Source organism: Leishmania braziliensis, chromosome 22, assembly GCF_000002845.2.
Source record: "Leishmania braziliensis MHOM/BR/75/M2904 complete genome, chromosome 22".
Classification (NCBI taxonomy): Eukaryota; Euglenozoa; class Kinetoplastea; order Trypanosomatida; family Trypanosomatidae; genus Leishmania; species Leishmania braziliensis.
In genome coordinates this window covers 434,996-454,995 of record NC_009314.2, presented here as the reverse complement: position 1 = coordinate 454,995, position 20,000 = coordinate 434,996, and the positions used below count along the sequence as shown (strand labels likewise).

The 20,000-nt window shown below is 60.0% G+C and overlaps 7 protein-coding genes across 7 annotated transcripts in view; all 7 read right to left on the bottom strand.

Moving 5' to 3' along the window:
• Window positions 1-1,722, bottom strand: part of LBRM_22_1090 (conserved hypothetical protein) — a gene marked incomplete at both ends in the record, with an annotated part of 2,313 nt that extends 591 nt beyond the window's left edge. Inside the window, one exon of the mRNA XM_001564978.1 lies at window positions 1-1,722. This exon is cut by the window's left edge and continues 591 nt beyond it. Within this exon, the coding sequence (XP_001565028.1) occupies window positions 1-1,722 (1,722 nt within the window).
• A 2,763-nt stretch (window positions 1,723-4,485) lies between these two features.
• On the bottom strand, window positions 4,486-5,328 carry LBRM_22_1080 (conserved hypothetical protein; the record flags this gene model as incomplete). The annotated part of the gene is made up of 1 exon (XM_001564977.1): window positions 4,486-5,328. One exon carries the CDS (start codon window positions 5,326-5,328, stop codon window positions 4,486-4,488), a length of 843 nt encoding a protein of 280 aa, XP_001565027.1.
• A 1,586-nt stretch (window positions 5,329-6,914) lies between these two features.
• Window positions 6,915-9,758, bottom strand: LBRM_22_1070 (conserved hypothetical protein; the record flags this gene model as incomplete). Its single annotated transcript, XM_001564976.2, has 1 exon — window positions 6,915-9,758. One exon carries the CDS (start codon window positions 9,756-9,758, stop codon window positions 6,915-6,917), a length of 2,844 nt encoding a protein of 947 aa, XP_001565026.1.
• An 899-nt stretch (window positions 9,759-10,657) lies between these two features.
• On the bottom strand, window positions 10,658-12,010 carry LBRM_22_1060 (conserved hypothetical protein; the record flags this gene model as incomplete). Its single annotated transcript, XM_001564975.1, has 1 exon — window positions 10,658-12,010. The coding sequence occupies one exon, from the start codon at window positions 12,008-12,010 to the stop codon at window positions 10,658-10,660; it is 1,353 nt and encodes a 450-aa protein (XP_001565025.1).
• Window positions 12,011-12,833: 823 nt separating this feature from the next.
• On the bottom strand, window positions 12,834-15,965 carry LBRM_22_1050 (conserved hypothetical protein; the record flags this gene model as incomplete). The annotated part of the gene is made up of 1 exon (XM_001564974.1): window positions 12,834-15,965. One exon carries the CDS (start codon window positions 15,963-15,965, stop codon window positions 12,834-12,836), a length of 3,132 nt encoding a protein of 1,043 aa, XP_001565024.1.
• Window positions 15,966-17,235: 1,270 nt separating this feature from the next.
• Window positions 17,236-18,537, bottom strand: LBRM_22_1040 (putative adaptor complex AP-1 medium subunit; the record flags this gene model as incomplete). Its single annotated transcript, XM_001564973.1, has 1 exon — window positions 17,236-18,537. The coding sequence occupies one exon, from the start codon at window positions 18,535-18,537 to the stop codon at window positions 17,236-17,238; it is 1,302 nt and encodes a 433-aa protein (XP_001565023.1).
• Window positions 18,538-19,302: 765 nt separating this feature from the next.
• On the bottom strand, window positions 19,303-19,950 carry LBRM_22_1030 (conserved hypothetical protein; the record flags this gene model as incomplete). The annotated part of the gene is made up of 1 exon (XM_001564972.1): window positions 19,303-19,950. One exon carries the CDS (start codon window positions 19,948-19,950, stop codon window positions 19,303-19,305), a length of 648 nt encoding a protein of 215 aa, XP_001565022.1.
• Window positions 19,951-20,000: the final 50 nt, after the last annotated feature.

The following is a 20,000-nucleotide window of genomic DNA, read 5'->3' as shown; positions in this document are numbered from 1 at the left end:
CCACTCCGAGGACATCGGTGTTGAGGAGCGGCTTTCGGTGTGCTGTGTCGAGGTAGATGGCACACGGCAGAACACCTCGCGTGTGGGAGTGTCACCGTAGCACCGCATGAGGGGCAGCAGAGGCGCATGAGGGTCGTAGCGGCCGTCTCGTGGGATCGTCAGAGGCGTGAACGGCTCTGACGGCGGCGAGCGCACCCCATCTGTGAAAGACGTCCGCAAACTGTTAGTGCTCCACGAGGACTCGTTGCTGCGCCAGCTGTCATAGCTAGACCCTGAGCATGCACACGAGGAGTTGCACGAGGAGCATGAGTCGTGAGAGACGCACCCGTCTGCGGCGTAGAGACTGCTGCCGCTGGCCCCGTTGTTACCCTGCTCTAGCTTCTCTCTACGCCGACTGCGGTGGTAGTGGCAGGCGTGATGGTGGTGGTCAGCAGCAGTGATGTGGCGCTTTTCACTGTTAGCCAGAGGCGACGCCCCCAGCGCCGCAGTGCCAGCCTCGCGCAATGTCCGCGCGAGGAAGTTGATTGAGCTTTTACCAAAGACGCCTGCGGGGTGTGGTGTCTTCGTTGTTGGTGTACTGCCTTGATGCCCCACAGACGACCGCATCTGCTTCTCCTTGGACATGGCGTTGGTGGCGGTGCTTTGAGGGGGAGCCGGTGCACCACCCACCGCCTCATGAGCGCCGTAACGCCGCTGAGGATGATGGTAATGGTGGTGGTGGTGGCAATGTCGGTCTTCCTGCACTGGGTGACGAGCTGAGGCGTGATGGCGGTGGAGGAGACCCTGGCTCCTACTCCCCGAAGGCGGCGTCTGCAGCAACAGCGCGAGCGGGCTCGGGCTGCCGTCGGCGCTATCCCACGAGTAACGAGAGGCGGACCAATTTGACGGGAGTCGCTGATGCCGGTGGTGAGAATGGCGGTACAACGAACGCGGATGTCGCACACCCGGTGGAAACGACTGATTGGGCGTCTTGGGCGTTCTGCTCGGAGGGCTGGGCGAGACGGTGGTCGACGGCGGAGGAGTGCGTACCCCCGGAGCTGCGGGTGGCGGCCATGACGAGGATGAGCTCGAGGGCAACGCTTTGGGTAAAGGTGCAGGCAGTGATGGCGACGACGCGAGACAGTTGCTCTTGTGACCATCGGCGGCGATGGTGGAAGTAAGGGGCATATCTGGAAAGAGTAGTGGGGCCCCAGATGCTGCAGCGGAGAGGAAGCGAGCGGCCACAAGGCCGAGAGGCTGCGACAGAGCGTTGCGCACCATGTCCGCCGCCGTCGCGGATGCCGTCGTCATCGTAGGCGCCGTTGCGACTGCCGCCGCTTGTCGGGCATCTCGGCGCTGCTGGCGAGTGGCATCGCGTGCCTTCTTCTGCTCCACTCGCTGCTCCAGCGGGGCGAGAGGATACTCGAGGAGCAGTGGCCAGGGAGGAGGCGACGACGAAGCCGCTGCTGCTGCGACCACAGCTGGCGCAGTGTTGGGATGAGGGGGTGTGGAGGAAGACGTTCGAGGCACTGTTAATGCTGCCCCCGCCGCTCCATCCACTGGGTCGTGGAGCCGGCTAACGTGAGCGCCGCCGCCCTGCTGCTGCGCACCGCGCAGCGCGCTTACATGTCGGAGGACGGTGCGCAGGCGTGCTTCAGCACGCCAAGCACGGACACGAGTCACCTCCGTCGGCGATGGGAGTGGTTGGGGCGATGCGGCGGCCGAGAGGGTGTTGCCATGCATCTTCACTTTCAAGTCGGTGTGTATGCGTTGACTAATATGCACGAGAGAGGCTAAGAGGAGGGGGGAAATGAAGTATGCTGATGCAGTCCACGGTGCAGAGACCAGCAGTGGCTACTGCTGTCGCTTAACATGATGTCCGCAGTCGTGATGATGGTGAGGTGCGATGAGCTGGAGAGTCGTAAGCATGTGTGCACTTACACTGACATATTCATCCATCCGCACACACACACACACACACACACACACACACACACAGAGCGCACAACACGTGCCCAGGCTCGGAGGGGAAAGGAGGAGGGGGAGGGAAGGAGGGAGAGAGGTAGGAGAGGAAAATAGGTCAAAGCGGCGTGATGCACACCGTATTGCTGATATCTGAATGAACGAGTACAGTGAGCTGACCAAGGAGCCGGAGGGGTGAAGTTAGGGAAGAGGATGCCCCAGACGTGCACATGGTGTGCACCGTCCGACTGATGTGCACGTGCCGTCCGTCTCTCTCCACCCACAGAGAGACCGAGACACAGACGGCCGGTACGGAGGAGAGAGAGTTAAGCAAGACAATGAGTAACGACGACATGGAAGGGAGAGGCCAGAAAGGACAATGCACAAGTGAAGCACTAAACATACCGGAGAGCAGCCACGACTGGGAGTAGCTGACACGCGTAGAGGCATGAATACATACAGACCGAGACCAGCAAGGACTTCCCATGAAGGTATAGAGCTCAGAGAGAGAGAGAGAGTAGACGCTGGTAAAGAGACTGGATGGTATACACGAAGTGGGGGGAGAGAAGGGAAGGTCAGCGGTGGCGGTGGGTTGGTGATGGAGGGGTGGTGGGAATAAACTAGGGGTGGGATGGGGGTGCGCGGAAGCCGGATAGAAATGGATGAGAAGGTGAGCCAAGAGGGAGAGGAGAGAAGGCTAAAGCGTCGCGTGTGTGGCGAAAACTGAGCGCCCACGAAGATGACCCGGTAAGCGAACGATGCGAAGAGGGGTGGAGGGGGGCGGGGGAGGTGGAGCAGGCAGACAGGTGGACACGCAAACAAGCGCTTACCTTTCTTCGTTTCCCCTTCCCCCCTTTTCCTCTTTGTCAACGCGCACGCACGCACGACGACACACACGTTCTTCTCTGTTCTCAACCCTTCACCTTTTTCTGCCTTGCCTTCTTCATCCTGTGTGTCTGGACACAGAGACACACTGACCCATCCGCAGATCCGCAAGGCACGCGTTGTTTACGATGGCAGTGAGGCGGTGGAGGGAGACCTCCAGTTTCGTTGATCGGCACATTCGTCGCCGCTGTTGATACTTCCCTCCGTGTGTCTATGTGCCACCATCTCTGCCATCGCATAGGTCGCACGCACGCGCCCATCAAAGGAAACAAGAAGAAGGGAGGGGGAGGGGGAGGGAAGCCATCAGCGCCCACTCGTTGCGTACAAGAGGCGTGATTCCTTAGTATTAGGAGCGAGCGAGTCCAACTCTAGTTGTGACTGTGCGTCTTAGTTTTCATCCTTCTTAGAAGAAGGGCAGAGGAAGAGGGGAGGCGTAAAGCTCCCGCCCGCCAGCGCCGCCTCCCGCCCGCCACGCTATTAGTGAACTCATAGGGAGTTTCGTTGCCTTTTTGGTGTTGTTTGTTTGCATGGCAAATACATCGTTGTGTGCGCGTCTAAAGAACGTCCCCACCCCCAACACCACAGCACGGGGGGGGGGTGGAGAAAAGAGGCTGTGACACCTCAGACTCGCCACACAGACATACGTACAGGTGCACACTCGCAAACTGCGGCACCGGTGTCTATCTGTATCAGAGGCTTCTAGATGGTGAAGCTGGCCATTCGAGACCCAACATGGCAGGTACGTACGCCTACAGGAACGCTTATCGTTAAAAGATGCGCGTTTTGCTGCACATGTACGTACTGAAGCCGGCGCATTCACCAGAAGCAGCGCCCCCCCCACCCCACCCGCCTTCCCCAGACTGACGCCCGTGGGGGTGGGGGTGGAGTTGCACAGAATGGGGGTGGGGGTCCCAGAGCGTATTACGCGAGAAGCAACAACCACAACCACAACCACAACACCACAGAACGACGACGGCAAAGCAAAGCAAAAAAAAAAACGACGCTGTCAAAATCAAGGGAAAGAAGGAGCGTAAGAGAGACGACAAGGATGAATTCGTAGTGGAAACAAATGAAAGGAGAGCGAGCGAGGGAGGGGGGGAGGGAAGAAGGAGGGGGGGGGAGGAAAGAGGGGGGAGGGGAAGCGAGCATACAATTTCCCATCGGTGCGAGCACGACTTTTCACCCACTCCATTTCTCTCCTGTGTACGATGTGACGGCGGGGAGAGGGGAGGGTGGGGTGCATGGTCGCTGCAACGGCAGGACATGATCCACACACGCACACAACACGCATGCCGAATAGCGCCCCACCTCTCGTTTACACAAGAAACAGCAAGCCAAAACAGCAAAGCGCACCAGTTGCTCGCCAAACAACGCGCAGGTGTACTGTACAGGTGGCATAGGGGGAGGGTGGTGGAAACGCCTTCTGACCGATATACCGGGTTATGAATGTGCCCACCTACACACCACATGCCCTTACCCCCCCCCCCCCCCCCCCACTGTTCGTACCATTCAGAGCCCACACGCAAACGTCGGAAGTGGGGGACGCCCGTAGTAGTGGTGGTGGTGGTGGTGGGGGGGGGGTAAAAACATTCGGCGCACCGTTGCCGCACATACGTGATGTGAGAGGGAAAGGGAGAGAGAACACGTGTCACTCACTATTTATGCGATCGTGACGGGTTGCTGCATACCGGCGGAAAACTCCGCCTCCCGGCCACGCAGCAGTTTCTTCGCGACGGCGTCAAGCTCAAAGACGTGTGGGTCAGTCGCCCCCATCGTACGAAGGGAATCGGCAAGGAAGAAGAGGTACTCGCGATTTGGACCGCTGACGCCGGCACAGCTCAGAATCTCCGTTGCGATCACCTCTGTCGAGGCCTCGCCGACGTAGTCCTTATTCTGCTCCGTTGCAATGTAGCACAGACACACGACCTTTTTGCACGGCTGCACCGCTGGCGCGTTCGGATGGTTGCGGATGTCGAGCACCTCTTCTGCGTCACCGGCTTCGACCTCGGAAGAGTTCTGGCGCAGGGGTGGGTTGTATCGGGTGGCGCTCTCAGTCCTGAAGGACTTTGGCGTCGATGCCAGCAGTGCCGGCGCCGTAGTCAGGTTACCGGTCGTCGGGCGCGCGTTGAACAGTGTCAGTTGCACACGGTCGTAGCCGCCCTCGCGGGTGTCGAGTGCCGTGAAGATACTGTTCAGCTTCTCAGGGTCCGCCGGCAGCTGGAAGGCCTTTCCATACACGCGCTCCTCCTTGTCTTCTGAGGGCAAAAGTGTCACCACACGGCCCGGCTTACCCGGCACACCGCGGTGATCGCATGAGCCCTGGTAAAACACGCGTTTGTAGCCTTTGATGTAGGTCTCGTACTCAGCGTCGAACTCAAAGTTCTGCTTCCACAGGATGGAGCCATAGCCGAAGATGACGAAGACATGGTCGTCGAAGGACGGGAGGCCGAACTGCTCGTGATAGCGCGTCGCTCTTGTTGACAGGTCCGCTGAGGATGACATGCTTGCGCCCCTGCACGTGTTAACGCATACGTGTAAGACTACACCTGTCTTCGGCTTCGTTAGCGGGGACAAGAGAACGTTTGCTGCCATGAAGGGGGTGTGGTGGGAAAGCGATCATACACGATCGAAAACGATAGGAGGATGAGCAGCGAGTAGAGAAGAGAGGGTCGTTGCAGCGTCTTCCAACGCAGCAGCGCTAGCAAGACTGCCCAATCCGACGACGATAGCGCCTAAGAGAAATCGGGAAGAGGGGGCAGCGCGCCACCGCGCATCACTCTCCCTCTCGACAAAGCAAATAAGGGTTCATACGAGTGCGTGTCTATGCGCTACATGCGCCACGTGTGTTGATCACACATGTACGTTTACATCTCTGTGCTCACTTGCACACTCAAGGAAGAGGAAAAGAGAGCGAGAGTGCGAGTGCGTAAGACGCGGAGGAAGGGTGTGCTTTTCCCTCTCCACTTTGCAGCAGTAGTCTCCCGCCCCTCCCCTCCCCACCCCGCCGTTCGACTTCCACTCCGGCGCTGTGCGCGTTTTCCTCCTCTGTTTATATATATTTTTTATACTTTTTTATTTCTGCTGCGCTCCACCACAGACGACTGCGGTGGAGCGCATCAGAAATCCTTCAAAGGCGCACCCGCCGGGCACAGACGCCCCAGGGCAGACGCGCCCCCACCACAGCAGTAATGTCAAGGAAAACGAAGGCAAAGGATGCGCATGTGCACCGGAGCCCACATCGCGGTAGAAAGGACAAGGCCAGCAGAGCGACGTCCCAAGAAGGGGTGGAGAGAGAGAGAGAGAGGAGGAGAAGGAGGAGGGGGTATACAAACACCCACACGCATGCATGCATGCACACCCATGCGCACATGTTCGTAAGGAGATACATACAGTTTGGTGTTATGGCGACATGAGCAGCATACACACACACACACACATATATATATATATATACAAGGGGAGGTGTATATTGGGGTGATGAGCTGATGAGCGACACATGAGGTTGACGGGATGGAGGGGCGATGATGCGCGGGAAATGGAGGTGGAGGTGGCGCAACGGAGGGACAACACAGCACCTCCGTAGCAGCACAGGCGAGCATGGGGCTTGAGGGAATGCGATACGATTCCACCCATAACCACCGAGATGAACACACACGCACACACACGGAAGGAGAGGAGTATAGAGGGAAATAGAGGAGTACATCGAGTCTGCACACACACAAACACACAAATCAGCAGCAGTAGGAATGGAGAGAGAGAGAGGGTAGAGCTTCAGTCGCCCAGGCCGAAGGGAGAGGGAGAAACAGCGGCGCCAACAATGACAGTGTGGGGGAAGCGTATGCAAGAAAGATTAGGGAGACGCCGTCACACCACGGCGCTGCGGTAGCAGAAGCCTCAGCATTTACAGCGGGGTAGGCTGTAGGGGGTGGGGGTGTGCTGGTGACGGGTCCGCCAGGGCGCACTGGCCGAGCGGACTTGTGAGAGGAAGAAGGGGGGGGGAATGTGCGGAAAAAGTCAAGGATGTGTTTCATCGGCCGCTCAACTCTCGAATGCACAAGCACTCCAGCAATGTGAGTCATTACACCACTTCACACCAACAACATCTTCGTAAAGTTGCCATCCGCGTAGACGTACGGGGTGCCCGCGTATGGGCGAATGCCGATGGCGCGCACCATGTAGGGTTCGCGGTGGCACAGCGGACACGCTTCGGCATCCTTTACTGTCATCCCCTCCACCACGCGTGCGCGGTCGGGGGAGCGACCGACACTATTTCTCAAACTATGCGGCAACGCCAGCGTGGGCAGCATGCTTGAGTTGGAAGAGAGGTGAGGCTGGTGCGGTGCTACAACAATGGCGTTTGCCACGCTACCGCCGGGCCTGCGCTGGTTGAGTCGAAGAGGTACAGGGAGCTTCAGCGACCCTCGCGCGGCGGTCCCATTAGCTTCAGCAGTGGTGGCGGATGGGCCCACCGCGCCGGTGCCCCGGACTACGTTAGCACGCTGCGCAGCATCAAGGTTGCTAATCAAGCTGCACTCGTCGTCGTTATCGTCGCAGTCGGAACTGCCGTATGAGCCTGCGTGGGTGCAGAGAGCAACACCATTTTCTTCCATCATACGGGTGAACTGGTTCGTCAAGGTTGGAGGGGCGGTGCGGGACTTGTGCTGGTAGGGTAGCAACTTGTTCTTCAAGGAGCCAGCCGTCTTCGTGCCGCTGTTGCCTGCAACTCGGCGACGGGCGGAGACAGTCGATTGCGAATCCGCCGCGCCTTGCGGCACATTCGGCGCTACCGCCACCTTTCGCACCAGAGTCAAATGGTGCTGCTGGTGCTGGCGCTGTCGGCGAAGCAGCTCGTCCTGCTTCGGCGTTGCCGTGTCTGCAGGGAAAGATGCAGATTCAAGAGTCAGTGGCGTGGTGACGACGACGACGGCGGGGCTTTGACCCAACAAGGCCCCTTGTTGCCCACCGCTGCCCTCTTCTTTTGCCTTTTCTCGGCTCATGGCTTGACTGCGTGCTACCAGTGCACGCGTCTCGGCTCGGTATTGCTGGCGGTGCCTCACTTGGCGGTAGTGATATTGAATTACACGTGCTGCGAGGTCTTTCAGAGCTTCCAACGTCGGCGCCAGCCCGGGGCGCCAGCGCGGGTGAAGCGACCCCAACTTTGACCCCCCGACCGAGTCGTGCGGGCTCGTGGTCACGAAGGAGGACGCGACCGGCTGCGCACGCGCCGTGGACGTCGATGAAGACAGCAGCGCAGCAGAGACCCCGTACCTGGGAAGGCCGGCGTGCGGCGAGCGGACCGTGCCTCTGCCGCTCCGTCTCAAGCCGTCTTTTCTCGAGAATGCGTCGCCGTCGTGAGCGTTGAGCCACGGACTGTCCACCTCATCTCCGCCAGTGATGCTGCCACCACTCCTAAAGGACACGAGTGATTCCCAGTGCAGCGATGCTGTTGCTGGCCGGTTGGCGCCGGCCACAGCGACGTCTTCGCCAACCATATTCTCGCTGCCGTCGCCTCCGCAGTTCACGACGCTGTGCCCACGATGGGCAGCCGCGCCGGTAGTGAGACTGCGGCATCCGTGCTGCGCCTGCAGCTCCGCCGTCTTTGCCGCCTCTGCTGCTGCTTCTTCGGCAATGGTCGGCAAAGACTCTGAGAAGAAGGGGTGGACGAGGATGGCATCAACCGGAAGCCGCTCCTCTGGGGAGGCCTGCAGCAGGCGGGAGACGAGGTCCAATGCGACGGACGGCAGTCCAGGCCGTGAGGGCCGCATGTGGCCGTGGAGGATGTGTCGAAGGGTGCTAGCGCCGTCGTGTGGGTAGCGACCACGATTCAGCATGAAGTACAGGGCCACACCGAGAGCCCAGGCATCGGCAAGGTAGGGGTCGTAGGACTCACCTCGCAGTACCTCCGGAGCGACGGTGTGTCGCGTGCCGCGGAGCTCGCGCAGACGGTCACCTGGCGCACAGAAGCAGCACGAAACGATGTTGCTGATACGCAGCAGGCCATCGGGTCCTACCAGGAGGTGATCAGGAGCGATGCCGGTGTGGGCCACGTTGTGCTGGTGGAGGTGCAGCACACCCTTCACGGCTTGCTCGAAGAGAGCGCGGATGAGCGACAGCGGCACGTGGGATGGCACCGCCGCGCCATCGAGAGCGCTGATAGCGGCCACTGCTGTCAGTAAGGTGCTGGCGCTGTCCACCATCGAGGCGACAGTGCTGGTCGTACTTCCTTGCTTTTCGCCGCCATGGAGAGGGGCTTTGTTCGCATTTGCCGACGCCTCGGCGCCACGCCCCAAGAACTGCGGCTCCGCTGCAGGTGCGCTGGAGGTCCACACGCTCTTCTCCATCCGGAGCGACGATACTCGTTTGGGTGTCTTCGTCGCGGAAGGTGCAATCCAGGCCATCCCTTGGGGTATGGTGAAGCTCGGCATATCGGCGGCTTGCAGGGCACCCAAGCGGCTCGGCGCGCGGTAACATGCTCCCCTCTCCGGCCTTTCGGAATCCTTTATGGGTAGGTCATTCAAGGTCGAAGCGGCAGAAGAGCGAGCGAGGGATTGCGACATAGTGTGCAGGCGACGCAGCAGCTGTTCGCGTGCCGCGGCGTCGGTGAAGAGTTTGGTGACGTTCATGGACTGAAAGAGATGCATCAATATATACAAAGATGTGCTTGTCTCGAAGCACTCGACCATCTCCAGCACGTGCTTGTTTTTGGGCAACGTGCGGAGCACCCGGATTGACTCCGCCACACGGTTCCACATCCACTGCGCCTCCGCCAGCACGCGCTTATCGTACACGCGCACCACATAGGGGACCCCGGTGGTAACGTGCCTGCAGAGGCGCGTGCGACAGTCGAAATCGCCCATCGCGAGTACGCAGCCCAGCTCGTAGTTGCCGATTACCTGGCGATGGGGTGCACTACCTGCAGTACTGGTAGGCATACTAACGTTTCTCTTGCTACCGCGTGGCAATCCTCCAGCGTGCTCGACGCGGTGAGACTTCGAGGAGTGGGGGTCGTTTGCCTGCGGGTTCACTTTTTTATTTCCGCTAGTGTTGCCATTGCCACTGCTGTTCGCGATGGGCGGGGTGGTGATTGCCGCTGCTGGCGCAGACATGGCACTTGGAGCTCTGATCCGACACGAGGGAGGGGGAAGAGGTCGCGCTCGTTGATGCGTGACTGTTTCCGTCTCTCTCTTTCTCTCTCTCGTTGTGCGGAGCAGGATAGGGAGAGGGGTTGGTAGACGCGGCGCAAGAGGTGGTATGCTGCAGGAAAAGAGTGCTTAGCAGCAAACGAACGCGTTACTTGCTGTGCTCATGACGTGGGGCGACAGTCATAATGGATGGAGAGGTGGGGGGGGGGGGAGTGGCTGGATTACGGGATGATGATGGAGGAGCAGGGAGAATACAGAGAGAGAAGGGGTCTACCAGGCAGAGGCCCGCGACCCCCCTCCCCCTCCCACGCCCCGTCTTTCTGCAGGTACAGGGCTGCTGCCTTGTCGCATGAGACCAGCAAAGGAGCGGCACAGCGGTAGAGGGAGGGAGACAGCACGGAGGAGAGGGGAGGGAGGGGCTCTTGTGGTGCAGCACCGCCCATTTCGGTGTCCTAATTTTTTTTCCTTCGTCATTCGTTCCTTCCCTTAACGCACTCGCAGGCGTTACGTTAGTCAGCTGCCCGTCGGCTCCAGCAAGCAAAGGTGCCCAGGATGCAGCTGAGGGGAGGGGAGGGGAGGGTGGGGGGGTGAGCAGTACACGGACCACCTCTCATTTACCCACATAAGCGAACGTAGCGCGCTTCGTTCCCCCCTTGCGCACCGTGCTCGCCTACCTCTCGCTTTCTCTGTCAACGCGGCACCTCGTCACCGGCGAGCTCGCTGTACGTCTTGCGTCGGATGTCGTCGCGGAACCCGTTGTACCGGTTCATCGCCTTTTTCTGCACACGCTCCGTGAGGGACCGGTCGCCATACGTCGTGGCGCTGTTCGGGTCGTTCTCGTCCTCTACCTCGCCCTCCATCTGGTAGATCAGCGTCTTCTCCACCGCGTCCACTAGCCACGTCGCGACGGGGTCACCCACTGGTGAGCAACCAAAGTAGCGCTCGAAGAGGGAGCCGAACTCGCACTTGACGATGCGGCCTACGTTCGGTAGCGACGGACTGCTCCACAATGCTTGCCGGTACACAGAGCCGCCGAGTCCGAGCATGTTCACCTCGCGCGACAGTGCCAGCCGGTGCAGGGCACTTTCATTGTCGAGGAAGCCGTCCACAATCCGCGAGGAAGTGTCAAAGAGGGTTTTGCCGGTGTCCTCGATCTTCAACCTAAAGTTCAAGCCGGGAACGTCGACTTGAAAGGGAGAAGTATAGCGCTGCGCCACCGTGTCGAACACCAGTGGCTGACGGGCATGCCTGCTGGATACCGGCGCACTCTCCTCGGCCGCCGCGTCTGCCGCGCTGCCACCGGAGATGTAGACGGGGTTTTTATAGTCAAGGTTGATGGAGAAAATGCGCTGTGGTAGTCGTCCCCAGCAGAGGCTGCTGCAGATACTTCCGGCCAGCCAGCTCGTGCGCTGCCAGTGAATGCGGTCGACAACCATGACTCGCATCGAAAGCGTCGGGTGCGGCGCGGGGTCAACGAGGCGCTCTAGCCATGACTGCTTGGCAGGGATGTTGTTGCCGACGATCATCGTGACGAGCCCAAGCGGCACCACCGTGTCACCAGCCTCATTCACGTAGTTATTGAGCTGATTGCCGCCTTCCGATGGGGATGGAGGAGAGGATAGGCGCGAGGACAAGGACGCGGACGGGGAACCAGCGGCCGCGGCGTCGGCGTCAGCTGCCCCGCTCGATCGCGGCGCCGTCATGCGCATGAACTGCGGCACCACCGATGGCCCACGCCGTGCCACCGCCGCCTTCACCCTTTCCTCCGTCGGCGTCAACGGCTTCGCCTCTGGGACGGCCATACCTTTGGGCAAGATCATCTCGCCAAACTGCTCTGCTTCGTACCGCTTGTGCAGGCAGTACTGAAGACTGTGCAAGGGAACAAACCACGTCACCATGGCCGCATCGGTGGTGCGGATGGAGGTGGTGACCTGGTCAGGATCCGTCGGCTGCATGGCAAGGTAGTTTAGAGGGTCGCGGATGCGTCGTGTGCAGCGTACAAGCGCCTTGCTTGCGGCACCAGCAGCAGATTGAGAGGACATAATGCGCACGCGTGAGTGATGGAAAAGAGGGCCTGGGGCTCAATCTGTGAAGGGCGCGCCTTCGTGATCTGCAGCACCAGAGAGGAGGGGCAAGGGGTGGAGTGGTAGGAGGGAGAGAGGAGAGCACTCACACATCTACACACGAGCGAGGGCGGCCAGAGCGCGTCCTACCCGCTTTGCAGGCACACACACACACACACATTTGCATTAGCCTCTTGCCGCCTTTTCCCTCAACAACGGGCTGGTAGGCGCGTGGGCTGCAGTGAAGACTTAGCTACACAGTGCGTATGTTTAATTCTGGCTGCTTCTTTCTAGTGGATTCGACATACTTAACAGGCATACACACACACACATACACACACCCACTGACAGACCCACACACACACAACAACGATACACCACTGCGTGCCGGCAGCCATTATCCAGAAGATTGAAGCCTCGGCAAACCAGCGTTCCACTTCTTTCCACATCTCCCTCTGTACGCAGTTGTGCGTGTATCTGGCAGAGGGTGGGGCGGTAGGGGGGGGGGGGGTGGGGGAAAGGAGAGAGGGGAGGGGATGGGAGGGGAGGGGAGGGGGGTACTAGCAGGACTTGAACAGAGAAGGCGAGAGGGAGAGGGAGAGGGAGAGAGACAGCGAGACTGCTGAGTTTATCAGTGATGAGGGAAGACGTGGTCGACGCACGAAGTAGGTGAGATACAAATAAAAGACAAAAAAAATTAGCGAAAGAGGCTAAAGAGAAAAGATGATGACGATGATGAGGGGGTGGGGGGCAGAACGGCTACTCACTCTTCACAGCCGCTTCACCGACGTGCTTCAGCGCGTCATCGATAACGGTGCTTCATGCAGCGTAGCAGCCGTGTGCGCTCCCAGCGGCGCCTAAGCCGGACAACAAACAGAAGGGCCAGCGACATCACATACACCGAGTAGAGCCGCGGCATCATCCATGCTGACTGACGCCGCATGACGGGCCGACGTGGTGCGTGCAGAGCCGGCCTGGCAGACACAACATCGAGAGACGTTTGCGATAGTACCGGCGCCTCACGGCGCAAGGGGGAGAGACGTCGGACAGCGTGCGGTAGTAGTGCAGCGCCGATGGATCTGTCCGGCACCGCGGTCGTTCTCACCGCTGTGCAGCTCCGCTCTAGTGGCCGGCCGATGTCGTCTTGAATGACGGCTCGGCGGGATGGGGGTGGATAATTAGCTCGCCAGATGAACGAGGGGGAGGAGGGCGGCGGTGCGCGGCTGCCGAGCATTGAATATGAGAGCTCCTTAGACTGGCGTTGCTGCCGCTCTTGCACCGGCGGTGTTGGGGAGGGAGACGAGGAGGAGAGGGAGGACTCCCGATTCCTGTCGGGAACGTGCACGGCGTGCGGCGCGTGGGACAGCTGAGCGGGGGGGGATTGTGAAGTATGCCACGGCACTGTTCGCTTCGACTCTGGAGAGGCCGCAGGATCTGGCATGTCGCGTTCGCTCCTGTGGCTTTGCGTGATGGGCCCAGAGGGTACACGCGGCGCCACTGTACTTAGGCGACTTGCCGACGGTGGCGGCGGTGATCGAGGATGCTCAGCCGCCGCCTTGGCGGTGGCCCCCATGTTCTGAGGCATCATGCGTCGTCGAACAGTCGCAACTACGCCGTAGCCCACGGGATCTTTCCCTGTCGCTGCTGCTGCATGCTGCACCCGCCGCGCCGCCTCCGCAAACTCTGCCCGGAAAGCGTGTCGACGCCGTCCGTATGTGCGGAAGAAGGAATGGTGTTGAAGCTGCGCAAGGGTCAGTCGCTTGGCAGGGTCGGCGTGCAGCATACCTACAAGGATGTCCATCGTCGTTGGCCGCACGCCGGCACGTGCGAGCGCCAGGACAAGAGGCAGGTGCCGGCGTGCGGCTGCGGAGTGCAAGAAGGCCTTGAGCTCTTCCAGCATCGGTGATGGGTCGCGCTTGAAGCTGCGCCTCGCCGCATTCTCATACAGTGCACACACAACGTCGTGGGCCACCGCCTCGTACGCCGGCTGAGGTCGAGCGCCGACGGCTGCTGCCTCGGATGTACCTTGCGGTACGCGGCGGTAGCGCGGCAGCGGTGGGAGACGACCGGTCAGCATCATGAAGAGAAGCACGCCAAGCGCGTAGATGTCGCTGGCGGGTGTTGTGTGCTGCGTATCAATCCACACCCTAAAGTGCGTCTTACCTGTGTTTAGCGTCGTTGCCGTTGCGGTCGCACCTTTCCCTACACGAGTGTTACCCTCATTGCCGTCCGCCGCCACCAACAACACTTTTTCGGGGGCGGCGAGGTGCTGTAGTAGCACGGCCTCGTAGGCGGTGCTTGAGAGGCAGTCTACCCCACCCCCGAGCACGGCAGTGTCATCGCCGCCGCTGACGGCGTCGCTCAGCAGAAATCCACTCAACGACAGTGCCGGGACGGTGGACACGTCAGACGGCCCGCCACCGTGCAGATATGACATTGCGGTCGCCTCTTCCTGCAGCTTCAGGCACACGTAGCCGTCCATCCTCACGACCTTCGACTTCTTCGGTGCGGCAGCTGCAGTGCTAACGGCGACAGCGGCAGCATACGGGAGTGTCAGTAGTTCGCCCGGCTCCACAAGTCGGTCAGGGAGCAGGGGGAGGAGGTGGTCGGTGACGTGCACTTCACGTGGGCCCTCCTCCGCCTGCGCAGCGCTACGTGTGTCGACTGGGTCGCCCACCAAGACGTTGTTTGGCTTAAGGTTGCCGTGCGCGATTCCGGCGCGGTGAAGCCGCGCCAGTGCGGTGCAGAGCCCCCATGTAATATCGGCTGCATCGTGCGTCGTCAGCGCCTGCTCATCGCTGGCGACGGCGGCGGTGACGGCGGCGGTGACGGCGGCGCTGTACGTGTCGATCGCTAGCGCCGCCGCCCGCTCTGTCACGCGGATCTTTGTTTTGTCGGCCGCCGACGTACCCTTCAGCCATCGCCCAAGGTGACGCCTCAGCTTCTTGAGAGCGTCCTCCGTCAAGGCAGACGCTGCTGCAGCCTCCACCTGCGGATCGTCGCTGCCGAACACCGCCGTCGTGTTCACCCAGGTCGGCATCACCGTCACAGGTAGCCGCTCCCGTCCCCAGCGCTCCTGCATCAAGTTCCACAGTACCTCTGCATGGCTGATGTAGTCGCGCGCGAATAGAAATACAGTGGGGTGGGGCAGCGGTGGCGCGAGATTGGGGCTCCGACTGCGGCTGCCGCTCTGGTGATGCTGTCGCGTCGGCTGCTTCACAACCACGTCCAGGGCCCACCCATGATCTCTCAGCTCATCTGCGTCCAGCACTGGCATTGGTACCCGACCCGACGCAGTTGTATCGCAGCTGGAACCGAGGAAGCTTGCACAGAAGCGAACGGCGCCGCCGCTGCTACCACTGTTGCTGCTGCCACCGTGTCTCTTCTTATCACTGCTCTCTCGTGTGTCGCGCAGCATGCTGGCCAGCGTGTAAACATCCACTACACCGGCCACGTGCCGCAGGCGACGACGACACTGCTCCCACAAGACAAGAGATGCGTTTGGTACCAGCTGCACACGTGACCAGGATACGTCTTCGTCTTCCGATGCGTCATACGGTTGCTCGCGGTATGGCGGTAACGTCACCGCAACCGTCTTGACCACCATCGCGGGGGTGGCGGTGGTGATAGTGGCTGCTGTCGCTGTGGCGATGCGTTCCATCACCTGCACCGGGCCACGTGCGCTCGCCTCGAGTGGACGCACGACGCTGTGCGTCTTTCCCAGCCAGTGCCACAGTTGCTGCTCCATCTGCCTCTGCACATCCCGCGCGACAGGCTCGAGCGCAAAGTGGACAGAGCGTACAGAATGGGCCCTGCACCCAGCGGCTGACGACGACGCCGTTGACCCAACCGCTCTTGCGCCCCGAACAGACCTGTGCTCTCGTCCAACCGCCGAAGGCATGACCGGGGTTGAGAGAGCCACATTGGTCGCCATGATCTCGTTTGATTTGCTGTTGCCGTATTATCTCAATATGCTGCTGCGGCGGAGAGTGCCTGTGTGTGTGTGTGTGTGCGTCACGTCGTGTGTGAGGTTTGTCTCTGTAAAAGACGAGGCTGCCGTCTCCGCACGAGCTGAGGGTGTGTGAGACTGTGGTGTCTGTGTGTGGTGTGAGGTGGTGGTGACAGGGAAAGGTGAGCCAAGTTGAGCAGCTCGGAGGAGGCGCAGAGCACGCGGAACGACAAAGTGACGCTCGATGACGCGAGGAAAAGGGAAAAGCCAAGGCATGGGCGGGGTCTGTGTGTGTGTGTGTGTGAGGATGGTGGTGGTGGTGGGAGGAAAGATTACTCAGCACGATACTCCTGCTCCGATGCTTGTCGCACGCTTTCTCTCTCTCTTTTTCTTCCAACCAACCTCAGCAGCCACACGTCTGCTCTGTGCACCATCGCCTCCAGTGGAGTGCGGCGGTTCCAAAATACCCCTTCTTCAGCAAAGGTTGTCGTAGTGCGGCGCCAATCAGCCATACACCGCCCTCCCCCCCACACACACACCTAACGGAGTACGTGAAGCGCAGAACGCTCCCTTAAAGGATAAAGAACGGCGGAGGAGGCCAGGCAGCACTGGCGCGGACAGACGAGCACAGGGAGATGGGCACAAACGCCCCTCCCTCACTGACCCATGAGCTCTCCGCGAGGTAGAGGCAGCGAGCAAAAGAGAGAGGGGCAAACAAGAGACCCGGCGAGAGTGAAAGAGGCACCTTTGCAGAACGTCCAGGCTGACAAGTCTCCAAGGAAGAAACGACCACCACCGCCATAGAGAGAGGCGTGAGGAAGGCAATACGGTACTGTGTGCGTGTGAGGGGGGGGGAGAGACTTATGGACAATGGATGCCCATTCCCCCCCCCCCCCCCCCCCCCCCGCACACACACACACACTGGCAAAGGGAGATCAGAAAAGCAAGAGCTTTGTGAGCAGCGGGGAGGGGGGAGAGATGGGGGTGGTGATGGTGATGGTGGTGGTGGTGGAAAGACGAGTGATACTCAGCGCGCGAAGTTAGCTTCAATCACAGCGACGAATGTAGACGCTGCAGCTGCAGTGCACACTCGGGGGAGGGAAGGAGAGAGAGAGGTAGTTGCTGCGCGTGTTCTTGCTTTCTCTGTCGACTTACCTCTGTTTCGCGCACGTGAGGGCTGCAGCTTCGTGTCGCACCTCTTCGCCTCTTCTCCTTTCCCCCACACCACCCTAAGCACATGCCGCCCCTTTCCCCATCAGTCTGTTCGAACCTCGTATACACCGCTCTGCGTGACGTATCGCACCCAGGGCGTGGTTACGTAGTTCGACTTCTCCGCCACCTTCACATAGCGCACTTGAAAGCCCGATGCAGCGAAGTACGGAATGACAAACCGCACCTTCACCGGCATCTTCGAGAGGTCATTCATGTCGCTGCTGCGGACGCTGGGCAGGTGAAACTCCGCATTGCATGAGCACTGCCGGTTCCCGCCGATTTTGCCAAGATTCCAGACAAGTGCATTCACCTGCGGTGCGTACTGCAGGTGACCCGTCTGACTTTCCGCCTGCGGGCAGTCGGCGTCGGACGGGATCGGGATGTGAACCTCCATCTCGTTTGCTGTAAGACTTGTGCGGTACTTTGTCTGCAGCGTGCAGTGTACCTTCACCCGTGTGGTGCCGTGGTGCGTAAAGATGCAGCGCAACTTCACCGGCTGCTGAATGCGCTCGTTGAGCCGGTAGGAGAGCAGCGTGAAGTCGCCGTCCGGCGGCACAAACGAAATGACGCGCTCGCTTTCAAATTGGTTGAGTTTCACACACTGGTGGAAGGTGATGTCCTCCATCTCCACCGTGCTGCCGCTGCGGCCTGTCCGGTCAAAGAGGATCTTGTCGTTGACACCAACAGTGCAGGTGGGCATTCCAGACAGACGGCACTGCATCTTGACAGTGCCAACAATCTCGCTCGAGAGCGTCTCGCCGGCTTGGTTCGCGAGCAGGTCGACCTGCTCAATCACATCCAGAAACACTTGGTTGTTCGAGTACTTGTAGTTGCGCGGCAAGCGCCACGGCGTCGATACGGCGGCCCCAGTCACCGCCGTTGGCAGCTCACTCTGCGCGAGTGTCGTCTTGCTGCCCATGATCTTGGTGAGGAAGGTGCTTTGCAGGATGTACTCCCGAAGCGCCTTTTCCTCGGTGAACTGCGGGAAGCCGAAATCGCACATCTCATCCAGCAGCTCATAAATGATGACGAAGTTGTCCCGCACTGTTTCCTGCGTCACTGTCTTGAAATAGGCCTTGAAGACGGACACACATCGGTATAGGAAGGCGACCTGCTGCAGGGGGCACGAGTTGATGTTGCTCACCATGAGCAAGTATACGTCATTTTCGCGCACGAAGGTGTAGGTGTGGCCTTCTTCTTCGAAGACGGGCGTGACGCGGCCCTCTTCTTCGTCAATGACGCGATGCTGGAAGACGCTCGGGACGTCTTGCGAGATATCACCGCGGTAACTGCGGTAGATGAGGGGACTCCCTTTCGAGTCTAGTATGTATAGCACCGACGCCATTGCACCTGCAGACGTGCAGTAGGCGCGCGTGTGTGTGTGTGTCTGTCTGAAGAAATGGATATCAGAAAGAGACGGCGACGGGTAGACAAGGAGGCTCCACCACTATAGACGCAAGTCACGCTGCTCTGCGTGGAATCGATGGTGGACATTAGCGTGTGTGTGTGTGTGTGTGTGCATGTGTGTGTGTGTGTGCATGTGTGTGTGAGGGATACGAAGATGCGTGAATAAGAAGTGTGTTCGCGAAAGGGGGCTGACCACGTTAACTCATACGCACATTCATGTGCACAATCAGAGACAGACGAAGGACATGGTGGTCAAATTCTGTATCTTGGCCTCGAGATCTCCGTCCCGCTTCATGTTAATCGACGTCGCATGCCGAAGCAGGCCACTCCCGTCCCGACCTCTCCCCATTGTTGCGTACTCCCAGGCGCACCAGCCCTCTAGCCGTGCGATGCAATGCACCGATACAGCGTCCTGCTCTTTCGTCTGTTGTGTGCTCGTTGCGCATCGCCGAGCAGCCCTCCTCTACAGTGTACCGTGACAACACCCACCACATGCACGTACGGGCTTGCTGTGGGGGGGGGGGCCAAAAAAAAAAAACAAATGAACGAGAGAACGCCTGCGGTAACGGAAGGAGCGAAGGAACGCGTGAGGAAGAGGGGGGAGGGGAGGGGGGAAGGATAACGGAACTGAGCACCCACCGCCACTACCCACATCCATCTTTGCTATGTCTTCCCCCTCCCGCGCCCCGCTTGGGCTTCTCTCTCAGGCCTCCATGTCGAGCTTCTGACCATCATACGCAAGTTCCATGGAGCACACCCGATTCACAAATGCGCGCTTCCGCTCTCTCTCGGCACACGTGGCCGCGGGTGCCGACGACCCCGGCACTACGGCTTCGAGCTCGTCACGGTATTGCGCCTTCAATCCGGCCAGCTCTAGCGCAAGTAGCTCGTTTGTGCGGTGATGCTCGAGGCTGCAGAACATGCCAACAAAGTACGTGCGCCGTGGCGCGAGTGCCACGACGAGAGGGATAGCCTCGTCTGCGCAGTAGTGCGACGCCGACGGCGCCCCGTGCTCGGCGAGCAGGTCCAGCACGAGGACGTCGATCTTCACGAGGTCTTGCAGGAACGCCATTGACGTCGCCGGGACGTTGCTTACGTCTGAGATGTACACGACGCAGCTCCCCTCCGGCTGGTGCTGCCCCTGCTGCTGCGTTTGTTGGCTCTTGAAGGCGGTGCCACGGCCGAACACCCACGCCATGGAGATGTAGCCCTTGCCGTGCTCCACCGGGAAGGAGTAGAAGGGCAGGTCACTCGAGCCGACGCTTCCTGCGGCTGGTGATGCAGGGCCCCGAGGTTCGAAGGGTACGTACATGCGCTGCGGCTTCTTCTCATCCATGAAGAACACATCCATCACTGTCGACAACGCTTCAGCAGAGGAGGAAGACGTGGCGGTCGTGTGGC